The 13,361-nt window shown below is 29.7% G+C and overlaps 1 protein-coding gene across 8 annotated transcripts in view; it reads left to right on the top strand.

Moving 5' to 3' along the window:
• The window catches only part of LOC134686797 (centrosomal protein of 57 kDa-like), a 36,799-nt gene that overhangs the window by 17,538 nt on the left and 5,900 nt on the right, over positions 1 to 13,361 (top strand). For all 8 annotated transcript variants that reach the window (XM_063546572.1, XM_063546575.1, XM_063546571.1 and 5 more), the window contains 5 exons: positions 1,042 to 1,286; positions 7,926 to 8,003; positions 8,823 to 9,014; positions 9,879 to 10,078; positions 13,166 to 13,310. In XM_063546572.1, the coding sequence (XP_063402642.1) occupies positions 1,042 to 1,286; positions 7,926 to 8,003; positions 8,823 to 9,014; positions 9,879 to 10,078; positions 13,166 to 13,310 (860 nt within the window). The remainder of the gene's footprint in view (positions 1 to 1,041; positions 1,287 to 7,925; positions 8,004 to 8,822; positions 9,015 to 9,878; positions 10,079 to 13,165; positions 13,311 to 13,361) is intronic.

The raw sequence follows: 13,361 nt of genomic DNA on the forward strand, positions 1-13,361 counted from the left end.
TTATAAGACCTACATTTTGTTATAACTTTCTTTTCTCTGCTTTCGAGGCCTCGGTTGTCAATTGGTCTAAGTAGTTCAACTACTCTAGTCTCTATCACTAGCAGTCAAAACTGAGGAAGTGAGTTCAGCTTAAATCCTGATAGTCAGTATTCCTGCCATAGGTAGTGGTTCTCTTCAGACTCACCAGCTTCCTCCACCAATTAAACTGAATGCTAAAAGTAGTCAACAGTGCTGAAAGAGGCATTACATACTAATCAAACAATCCGACTTCAGCTACCCATGCAGATTAATGAGCTGATTTAAACTTACACTGGTTGATAGCAGGTCAGCAGCTGAATTTTTTTAAAACCGCTTGTTTATTTCTTTAGACCATCAGAACCTACCAATATGTCATTAAAAATACTCATTTGTGGTTTTTATGTCTTTATCATATTTATATTGCAATCATTTCATAATGATCTAAATTTCATTGAAATTTTATTGCCTATGTTTTGTTAAATTACACTTTACAATCAAATAAATTCAGTATTCAACCTATTCCATGTATCCCATATAGTGTAGCTAGATTTGATTTGTATATAGGCTATTTGAGATGTTCACATATAGATAGTGAATTAACTTTTATAGAAACTTTTAATATATAATGTTTCAACAAAGGTGTTAAATTTTAATATTTTATGCATTCTCCATAGCAACTGTGAAGTTTCAAAGAAAGAATGATATTAGATTTTGTTATTTACTGAAGCTTTTCATTTGTGTTTTTCATTTTTAATAATGTTTTCCCAACCAAGCAATAATGAGTGAAATTGAACGTAATATATTTAATTTTGTTGGGTAAATTTGTCATTAATTGATTTTGTACTAAATTTAATGGATTTGATGAATAATTTAATGATTTTGAGTGTCTTCTTTTCATTTTGTCATTCAGTTTCTTTCCGGTAATATAATACTTAAAGCTAATAACAGAAAACATGTCCAGTTACCAATTGATATCCATTCATAAATGATTTATATTAATTTGCATATTTGAATATTCATTAGAGCTTGAATCACAACTGTCGTCTGCTGAGACTAGAAGTCAGCTGCTGGAAAAACAATTGGATTACATGAGAAAGATGGTACAGAATGCTGAGTCGGATCGTCAGGATGCCATGGTAACCAATGCCTTGATGAAAACAAAAGACAGATATGGTCTCTCTTCCACCGAATTAAAGGATCATGATCATAAGATTTCTGACTTAGAACGAGAACATTTAAAACTGACAGCAACTCAAACATTATCAGAGGTAAAGATACAAAAAATGTAGTACTATAGTCGCCGTCAGCTAAAATTCGTAGCGGTTATCGGTAAAAATAATCTAAACAATCAACCGCGTTCTCTCGAGATATAGTTTTTCTCATTCCATTCATAAATCGCAAAAAGAAAAACCACTACTGAACTACCTTTTAAGTGATCGCACTGTAATAATCCTGACCTTCACATTTTCCAGAATGTTTTCCATTGTAATTCCGCCATCTTCGTTTCTATGAGGATCATTTGTTTACATGTGAAATTCGTCATTTACGCAAATTCCTGAAATGTTCTTTTCATTGATGTGATACGGTTTCCCGCGCTTTATGCAAATGTTATGAAATTGAACTCCAGGGGAACACTTCCGGAAAAAACAATGGTGGATTCCACCATTGAAAATAGTCTTGGAAAATGTGAAGGTCAGGATTATCACAGTGCAATCACTTAAAAGGTATGTCAGTAGCGGTTTTTCTTTTTGCGATTTCTGAATGGAATGTGAAAAACTATATCTCGAGTGAATGTGGTTGATAGTTTAGATTATTTTAATTGATAACCGCTACGAATTTCAGCTGACGGCGACTATAAATGTTACTCAGTTTAATCTCATCTCAAGGCTGATGCTCTTTGATTAGACTGTAGCAGAGAAAACTCCTCTTGTTTGAAAAAAGTAAAATATCAAAAATACTAAATTCAGAAGAAAATTCAAAACAGAGAGTTCATATTAATCAAATGACAAAAAGTCAAAAACATCAAACGAATGGATAACCACTGTCATATTCCTGCCTTTAATAGTACAGGCATTTTCTTATGTAGAAAATGGTGGATTAAACTTGGTTTTAGAGCTAGCTAAACCTCACTCAATTTTATAGCTGAATAAATCTCTCACTCATTTATCTTTAAAATTCTACATAATTTTTGTCTCTATAGTTGATAGTTTTCTTACTGGCCAGTATTCATACCATTTATTACTTATTTTGTATAGGTTGAAGCACTGAACTAAAGTTGTGTTTTATATGAGTAGTATTTTGTCCTGGTATTCTTTCAAATCTAAGTTCAGTCATAAATCCATTATGTAATATTTTGACAGGTAGAAAATGTTTTTTGTCATCTTTTTGATTTATGTATAGTATTTATGATTTAATGATTGAAATACCTTTAAATTTCAATTTTGAAAAGTAAAAAAAAGCAACGAAAATCTATAATGAGTCTTGGTAAATGTTTGTCGTATTCAATATCATTGATGGTAATATCATCCAAGCACGTATAAATTTGATTTGTCAAACGATGTAATTTAAAAGATCTTATCAAGGGTAATAGGTCATTTAATATAAATAATTTTCCAAAAATTATGATGATATATGAATTAATTTACAGCCATCCACATATTTTTGCCAACTAGTCATCTGTATTAGATGCTCTCACAAGTTTAATCCAAAGAATTAAAACTTTAAGGCTTGCATCAAATATGTAAATAAGTACAACTTTATTGATCAATTTTCCCTCAATTTATTTAACATTGCAATAGCTCTTATTTAAAACTAAATAAGTCTAATTAATTGCTGGAAAAATGTGTACATGGTCAAAGCATTTCAGTTGTAAATTTTCCAAGACAATTGATATATATATACAGTTTTGATAGTAAAAGTAGTTTAAATGTTATCAGATCAGGTATAATTAAAGGTAGAATGGCTTTGTAACTTGAGAATCTGTAAACTGAGCTGGCAGGTTAAATATCCGTTTAATTCTAATTATGACAAGTTGAGTGAACCTATGTGGCGAGATAAATAACAGTATTTAACTGAACCTATGTGGCGAGACAAGTAATAGTATTTAATTAACAGGTTAGGGTGGAGACTGGTATTACAGGTTATAAAACTATAAATTATGAAACTGACAGTATTAACTTAAAATTTTTAGAGTGACCTTTTTGTTAAGAAAACAAGAACAAAAACCTCCTGTTTATCAGCAGATAAAACAAAATTGTTTTTAAGGATAGATAAAACTTAAATAGAAAATAAGAGAAAGTGGATATAAAGGTTGCAGTTCTAATCATGACTAATGGTTTATGTGTCTCCTCTAACTGTCAATTATTTTCATCCAGATACTGGCTCACAAAAACTCAAACATTTAAAACCTTCTAAAACTAGACTAAAAATTTAATATATATCCATGTTTATAATATATTAAAAATCACTGTAAATACCATTAAATCTTGATTTTTAAAAGTGAAAAAAATCTCGGTAAATATTTTTCTTTTTCTTAGACCAACAACTATAGGGGCACTTCATTGGCCATGATGATTATACAAATTCAGAATAAAGTAAACAATTTTAAACCACTCCAAATCAAAATGTTGACTATTCAGTTAAGTCAATATTTTATCTTATAGTTTAAATGAAGGTATTATTATAGCCCTAGTCAACAAATACTGAAATAATTTTTATAATAGTTGGTAGATAGGAGCATTTATTAAAAATTCAGGTGATTTATACGTTTATATTGCATGAATGATTGCTTTTAAATTTCAATTGAAAAATTTAATTAGCTATAATTTATGTTATATCTTTTATAAATAGGTTGTAAATCTGACATGAAAAAGTGATTTAAATATCATCCTCGCTAATAACTTTTCAATAAAAGTTCTTCTGTTCCGGTGTTTTTTTAACAGTATTTTCCTTTAAAAGGTACGGTATCAGTAATCTCACTTTGGCGGCAAGATAAAAGCAAATGTTAATTGAAGTACCGGTTCTTTCTTTTAAAATTACTAAAATTCCATTCTAAAGTCTTTCATAAATTTATAATGTTAGTGATGTTTACCTTAAATTCAATCTGTTAGGAGTCTGGTTTCTTGTTATTTAGTAGAAAATTTGAAATTTACATAAGATTTATGAAAAAATTAAACAAAACAAGTTATAACTAGTTATGGTATTATTAGTTTATGTGATTGATGAATCCTGGTACATTCAGTGTAAAGTTATTTTTTCTTTCTGTATTCAAATAAAAGATATTGGGAACTATTAGCTCCATGTACATTCATATTTAGTGGGGGAATGAATAGTACAATGTACTCAGCTATTTGAATATTGCTTTGATCTAAATTAAAAAAAAAAATCTTTGCCATTAAAAAACAAAGAAATTAAATTAAACATGTATAATTCAGAAATCAGCATAACACCCATATACATCTTCTAAAATGGAATTTGTACGTAATAGTATTACTGTCATGTCCTTTTATCGTTTAAATATGGCAGTCATCAAATTGGTCAGTGTTTTACACCTCTCTGATGCTCACTACACATGTATAAGAATTTCTGCATATCAAAATGTAACACAAATGTCATGAGAGTAATTTTCTGAAGGGCAGTTCTAGAATTAAATATTAAGGGGACAGGGACAGCATATTTTGCAACCCAATCATCAATTTAAAACAAAAATCTATTTCTTATAAAATTTTAAACAAAATTAAAACTACCAACAATTAATTAATTTGAGTTTTTTCCCATCCTCCACCATGATCAAATTTGGAAAAACCCTTAAAATGAGAAAATGTCCAGATCATGAGTAACATTCAAACTGCTTTTCCATACATGCTAGGCGTTTGAAGGTCTAAAGTGAATATTTTTAATTCAATACTTATTTGTTACATGCTAATGAACTGAAGAATTTTTTGATAGATTTTCAGTACTTTAATGATTTTCAAAATCGTGTGTCTACATAGTAGATATATCATACCTTTTTCTTTGTCATTTGAAAAGTCTTTATTAATCTAAGAGATATTTAAATAAACAATTTAAGAATAAAAGGCATGTTTACTAATCTTTGACGTTTACCCAACTACAGGTGTTCAAAAATTGCACCATTCTGCAAAATTGATAACATTTAAACACTTCAATCGTAAGAAATGTCAGTGTTGTGCATTTTAAAATTTAATAAATTTGAACAACATTATTACGTTGTTGCTGAGAAAGCTTTATATGGGTCTGTTTATAGAAATTCAAGAATTCTGTTTGTTAGTAAATTTTACCAAATGTTGACACAAGACTTAAGGTTTATTAGATAATAGGTGTTATAACATTGAGGGGGCTAATCCAAGGGGTTAGAAATCAATGGATGATTTACACTGTACAACTTATTAAATACCTCTGTGGACGTTAGGCCATAATAAATAATAGGTTTGTTTGCCCAAACGATACCTACCCAGAAAAAAACTGCCTACTCAAATTCTTTTATTGTCCTGATTTGAAGAAGTTTTTTTTTAATCAAATAGGCATGAAGACTAATAAACATCTGATACTACAATTTCTTTTTTAGAAAAAAGAAAAAGAAAATGCCTACCTACCTACCCACTGTCTCAACCTTGGATAGGGTTTGGGCAAATCAAAATATTTTTAAGTGTGGCCGTATGATAGGAAGGTGTCTGACGGCAGACGCCATGGAATCATGAAAATGATACCATTGAAATTATAATGGCTGTTATCTACAAGATAAGAATTGTGAACTGTGTTTTAACACGATGTGATCATATATGAGGAAAAAAGTACTTTTAATAAAATAGATGAAGACCTGTTGGTGACCTTCTGCTGTTGTTTTTTATTTGGTCGGGTTGTTGTCTCTTTGACACATTCCCCATTTCCATTCTCAATTTTATTTACCATACTTTCCCACCATATTCATGTGTTTAACACAACTAAGTAGTTTTATTTATTACTGGTAATTGAACTGTCATGTCTTTTTCAATGCAATCGTATCAGGATGTTGTTACCCCTCATATAGATAAAAGGCCTTAATTTAAATATGTGATAACAATATAAAATCTGGAGCTAAAATCTATAACAAATCAATCAATATATTCATTTATTTTCAAGTAGTCCAGTCAATCTAGCATAAATTTGACCCTAACCTGAAAGTAATTGCAACAGAAGATTTTTAAGTTTTAATCTTTAGTATTATACCCCAAATATACACAGAAAAAAGTCCCATAAAATCTAACTTGAGGAAAACTAAAAAAATCGCCATTTAAAATTCCTATGGAGATTTGCATTGAAAAGGGAAATAACTCTTGCAAAAAAGGCAGAAATATCAATAAAAATTGATACAAAATTATAACTTTACCGCTTCTATTTATCAGAATGTATTGATTCTTGATTTTTTAGCGGTCTCTAGAGTATAACAAACAACTCTGAAGGTGTTTTCTTATATTTTATCAAGCTATAATCTTGATTTCGTAATTTATTAGTTGACCATTTATTGAATTTTTCAACATGTCAAGGTAAAGAATCTCAAATTTAATAAAAATAATTAAGCATGTATTCTTCTTTTTGTGGTTTAAAGCTTCTTAAGATAAGTAAGTTGCTGAAAAAATGTAATATACAGATATAAACAATACCAAATTTTTACATTATTTTTTCAAAATGGTTATAAAGCTTCAAATTTGCAATTTCTTTAATGAAAAATGTACGAAAAAATTAAAACTACCAATAACACTTCGGTTTTCTACATTTCATGAGCAGAAGATTATATAATTTAGTCAAATACAAACTTATAACCCCATCAAAGTATCTTACTATGCATAACTTTCAAGAAAAACAACAAAAAACTGACAAAAAAAGACTAATTTTTGCAAGAGTTATCTCCCATCCCAATGTTAATTTCCATAGGAAATTTAAAATGCTGATTTTCAGTTTTCCTCAAGTTAGATTTTATGGGACTTTTTTCTGTGTATATAAAGGGCATAATACTATAGATTAGAACTAAAATATTTTCTGTTGCAATTAGTTTGAGGTTAAATCTTAGTTTGACTGGACTCATTGAAGTGGATAAAGGAAATGTTGTATTTTCATAGATACTTGATTTTGTAGTTTTAACAAGCTTAGCTGCTTATTAGATTCACATTTCATTATTTCCTATGAAATTCTTTAAAATAAGAGCACATCAAAAACAGTAGTGAATTCCCATATCGATATAAGGAAATGTAGTACGAATGCCAATGAGACAACTACATATATCCACAAAAATTCAAATAAAGTGAATGTAAGCAATTATAGGCAACTGAACAGCCTTTGATAATGAGATAAACCCATACCCAATAGTCTACTATAAATGGCCTGACATGAAAATCAAAACTATATGACAATTCAATTTAGAAAACGAAGGGCCTAATTTATAAGTTATAAATTAGGCCCTTCGTTTTCTAAATTGAATTGTCATATAGTTTTGATTTTCATGTCAGGCCATTTATAGTAGACTATTGGGTTATTAACTAAACAATTTGTGAAAAACAACTACGACAGACATAAACCAACAACAAACACTGAACGATAGTATAATAAAATTTACAATGGAAACAGGGAATGTGTCAAAGGAATAGCAACCCAACCAAAGAGTAGAAAACAACCCAAGGCCACCAATGGGTCTTCAACACGGTGAGAAAATATCACACTTGAAGAAAGGCTTCAGGTGGCCTCTTATCGAAAATGTGTACTAGTTCAGCGTAAAAGGACGTCACACTAACCTCCAAAAAACATATAAAATAAATTAATTAAAGTAAATAAAAAACAAGCAATAGCATACCTCCAATTTTTAGATGTCCAAAGTACAAGAAACACATCATAAATATGGAAATTGTTTTTTGCAGAACAAAATAAGAGAATTAGAAGAGAAATTACAAGAAGAAAAACATCACAGAAAATTATTAGAAGAAAAAGCTGTCGAGGTAAGTAGCATATGGAAAATACATCAAGAAATCACAATAATAAATAACATTTGGAAATACTAGTAAGATGATGTTGTGTTTTTGTGAAAATATGATTTGAAGATTTAACAAAGTCTGAACAAAAGTTAAAGGGAAATTTATATTTATATTCCATGGCACACTTACATTTGTGGTTCTGGTTAACAGAACCCAAGAAATGTAGTATCCCATGAAAATACTAAATCCAAATGCAGGATAAAAAATTTGTGAACATATTGATCATATCATATATGGTTCAGAAAAATGTATTGGGTGTACTAAATAATTGTGATTGACAATAAACATGATGATTTCAAATAATGCTATTGAAATGAAAAATTCTAAGTTTTTATTTATGCAACACCTATCATGGTATAATTTTCACATTAATAAAACAAAATTTCTGAATAAACTATTTTTTTGTCTTGTGTCAGACAAGTGGAATTTCTAGACTTAATCATGCTATTCTCAATGGTGGTGGCATCTACCATAGTATTTCATTTTCATGGAGGTTATTTTCATCAGTCATGGTCCATTGACTAAAACTTTTTTTTAGTTTACATTTACTAGTTTGTAATTAGAAATTTGATTTCGGTTATGGTTTACTTTTAGTGATATTTGGTATGCAGATGTATTAGCCTTTGCACATCTCATTTCCATGGATTATCATATTGTTTGGCTCCCCCTTTTTAAGTCATGGTGTATTGACTTTGAAAGTTTTACATAGTTGACATGTCTAAATATTGCCATTTCAATTTCATCTACATATCTCTGTATCAGCAGTTTATTTTCTCTTTTCAGTTAGAAACAATGGCCGCCACAAATAGAATTTTAATGGAAGCTGATTTAGATGAACCTTCAAGTAAATCAAAACCAAAGAGACCAGCTAAGAAGAAAAAGAAAGTAGTAGCTAAGTCAGGCAAAAGACATTGCTCAGATCCCACAAAACATTACAGACTTAACTTAGCAGAAATACCATTTGTAGCCGGCACTGTAAGTAAATCTGCTCAGATCCTACAAAACATTACAGACTTAACTTAGCAGAAATACCATTTGTAGCTGGCACTGTAAGTAAATCTGCTCAGATCCTACAAAACATTACAGACTTAACTTAGCAGAAATACCATTTGTAGCTGGCACTGTAAGTAAATCTGCTCAGATCCTACAAAACATTACAGACTTAACTTAGCAGAAATACCATTTGTAGCTGGCACTGTAAGTACATCAGCTCAGATCCCACAAAACATTACAGACTTAACTAAGCAGAAATACCATTTGTAGCTGGCACTGTAAGTAAATCCAGTCAATTCTTAACATGCTTAAATAACAAGTAGATATAAGAAGATGTGGTATGAATGCCAATGAGACAACTCTCCATCCAAGTCACAATTTATAAAAGTAAAATATTATAGGTCAAAGTACGGTCTCCAATATGGAACCTTTGCTCACACTGAACAGCAAGCTATAAAGGGCCCCAAAAATTGCAAGTGTAAAAGCATTTAAATGGGAAAACCAAGACATTTAGTGTGATATATATGTTTTAACCAAAAGTATCCAAATTTACTCAAATTTTAAACAAAAAATGGATATTTTAAACAGGGGGTGGAAATGCTATACCCGACTCGCCTAGTACATTTGAACCCCTGGACAAGTAACTTATTTTTGTCTTGGATGCCCATGGACAAGTAAAAAAGTGTACTTGACAAAGTTTAATTCCAACAATATAAAAATATAAATTAATTGTCAAAACTTATAAAGATTTTTAATTTCATGTAAAAGAAAACAATGATAAGCAAGTAAAAAAATATATTAATATATATATATAATTATTTTATAATGAAATATTTCTGATTTCAGTCTCTCACACCTAGTCATTCTGTTGGGGGTAATGTACAGCGAGTTCTAGCTTTAATGAAGTCCCACAATATGGCTTTATGTTCAGAACTTAGTGACAACAGATCTTCCAGTCCTTCCTCAGGCTCAAGTAATGGTAGTCTTAACAACGACCTTGCTGACCTACTGTTACAGTTACAGGATGAGTTTGGTCAGATGAGCTTGTAAGTCAATTGAGTAGAAGAATTGAATGAATAATTATTCAAATCCAAAAGATGTGGAGAACAAAAATTCCAAATCAAAAAAATTAAAAAAAAAGAAGAAAAAAAACAACAGAAAGAAAAAGAAACTCAGTCTTCAATACTTACCATGGATTTATTTATTTTCGCCAATTAATGATGAATTGATTTTCTAGTAACTTGATATGAATTCATTTAATTTCATACAGAAAATTAAATGTGGAAAAAAAATGAAAAATATTCATTGAAACTACCCTGACAAAGTTGCAGACATTTGAAATGCTCATTAACATTACCATGGATACCCATATATATGTGAACATAACATAATCTTTGCTATGTGAAACCATTTATGTGAACACAACATAAACTTTGAAATGTGAATCCATTTATGTGAACACAACATAAACTTTGAAACATGAAACCATTTATGTGAACACAACAATAATCTTTGCTATGTGAATCCATTTATGTGAACACAACATAAACTTTGAAATGTGAACCATTTATGTGAACACAACAATAATCTTTGCTATGTGAATCAGAATCCATTTATGTGAACACAATAATATTTGCTATGTGAAACCATTTATGTGAACCAGACATGGGGTCAATTACATTTGAAAGTAATTAATTACATTCAATTACAATTACAAAATCTTCAATTAAATTACACATTACATTTGACTTTTTTTACCAATGTAATTAATTACATTCCAATTACTTGGCAAATGTAATTAATTACTTCAATTACATTTGAAAGGAAAATTAAGATAAAACATTGAAAACATGCATTTATTCTATGATATGTACATAAGTCAGGGTTTCCGCTGGCGGTCGCCATTTTCGCAATTTGCGAAAAAATGATAATAATGGTGATTAAAATTCGTCATTGGCGAAAGAATTTGGCGAAAGAAATATATATAACGATTTATTTTCAGCCATCTTGTTTATTTACTTTTTTCGGGTTTCTCTGACTTCACCGATCAGACAATTCTCGGAATTCACCTTGAACTCGTTAAGATTTTGACAGAAAATCAATAATCAGCTGATTGCATTCATAGCTATCGACATCAAAGGACTAATTAATAAAGGTGTTGATTGTATGATATGACAAAATGATATGGTTAAATGGCTTCTATCACATGTCACAAAAGGGATTTATTCACAACTTTGCGACGCACGTGTTTGAGGCAAAATTTACGCTTCCTCTCCTTCTTTTAATGATAGTCCAGAAAAGAAAACTGTTGTTATGACGAAAAATGTTCAAAAGCAAGAAAGGTCTCTGATTTAAAACTTTATCATTTAACTTTCATATAGATCATTGATTTGAGTGGGTACTTCAAAGTCGTTTCATTGACCACGTGTTTCAAGCATATAGTGTTACTTATTTACGATGGTCTATAAAAAAAAACTGTCGTTATGAAGAAATCTATTCAAAAGGTTGGCAATGCCGCATGATAGTAACCCTTCAATGTAATTACAACACCTTACACGAGGATCAATTCCAAGTGATGGGGTGCTTCGTTTTGTTGTAAAAAACACTTCTTATTAAGGGGGGAAGGGGGGGGGGGATGGAAAAAAAGAAAAATTTTAAAAGAAAAATATATTTGTGTGTATACTTGGCGAAAAAAATAATAAAGTGGCGAAAAATATATTGTTTTGGCGAAAGAGGTGGCGAAAAAAATAACTGACCCAGGGGAAACCCTGCATAAGTATTATACATTGCTCTATAGTTATAACAATTAGACAGTGTTCAACTAGTATATACATTTTTGTATTGTGTCATATAACTTATTTAAGCATTTTCCCATTACATTTGACCATCATCAGCTTTTCAAATGTTCCATCAGCCAGTCTGCACCTTTCCGGCCTAAATGTTTTTCCAGCAGTGCTAAATAAGATCAATGGTTAAACACACACTTTCAGCTCTTTTAAGAGTATTTACAAGGTTATTTTTTATTTCAACCGATTTTTCATGTAGAAGTTTCGAAGATAAATGCTTTCTGCTAGGCACTTGATACTTAGTGTCAGCTTTTTCCATCAAGTTTTTAAATTCTTCACTTTCGACAATAGAGAGTGGTAAAAGATCCCCAGCTATGAACATTATAAGAGCATTTGTCATTTCTAACTGTTTTGGATCAGATGGTGAATATTTTACACTTTTTTTTATGCATTGTGTCAATGTTGGTTGAATTTCTTTATTCTCAGAATGCAGAATGTACAAATCTCTGTGTTTTCTCTGAAAATTACAAAAGGCCTTATTTAATATCTTGAAAATATTAAATTGTTTTAATTTACCTATTGAAATTTTACATTTATTTAAATTTATTTGATTGTAAATGATACAAAAAAAGAGCACTATTTTTTATTTTTTGAAATGATTTCATTTTTATCCCAGTTTATTCAAATTATTTATCTTAAATAAGTGATTTAGAAATCTGACTTCTTAAAACAAAAATAAACTTTAGTTTTAATCACAATCTTTTCTTTGTCAGCTTACAACATTTGTTAAGATTATTGCTTTTAATAATTTTTTGAGAAAACACAAGATTTAATCTTTTGATCCAAATGTAATTGACTTGTAATTGAAAAGTAATTGTCAATTACAGGCAATTTTGCCTATGTAATTAATTACATTCAATTACATGTAATTGAAAAAAATGCTCAATTACCCATTACATTCAATTACATGATAAATTGTAATTAATTACAGTCAATTACAATTACATATTTCAATTACCCCATGTCTGATGTGAACACAAAATAAACTTTAAAATATGAATCCATTTATTTAAACATAGTATTAATACCAACCAATGTGAAAAGTATAAATACATAAAAAATAAATCTGTAAAAGTTTTTATTCTCATTTCTGCATTCCTTCACAAGTAGTTTCAAACTTCAATTATTGTAGAAATACATTTGGTTTCAATAGTTCTGTTTAATTGATTACTTTTATGATAAAAGTTATAACTTAAAACCTTAATTTTTGCGTCTGACTCGGACAAAACATTTTAATTCCTAAATATTTCTAGTATACAAATTAAGTATTGTATTGTAATTTTTTAGTGAACATCAAGAAATTTCCAATGAAATCAATGAAGCCACAGACCATAAAGTGAGAGAAGATTTGGAGAGAGAACTTGAAGCTTTGGTCTCTAGGATGGAGGCTAAAAGTCAACAGATATCAAAAGTTAGGAAACATCAACAAAAGGTAGGGATGATGTCAAAAGTTAGAAAAACATAAAAAATGGTAGGGATGATA

Source organism: Mytilus trossulus, chromosome 10, assembly GCF_036588685.1.
Source record: "Mytilus trossulus isolate FHL-02 chromosome 10, PNRI_Mtr1.1.1.hap1, whole genome shotgun sequence".
Classification (NCBI taxonomy): domain Eukaryota; kingdom Metazoa; phylum Mollusca; class Bivalvia; order Mytilida; family Mytilidae; genus Mytilus; species Mytilus trossulus.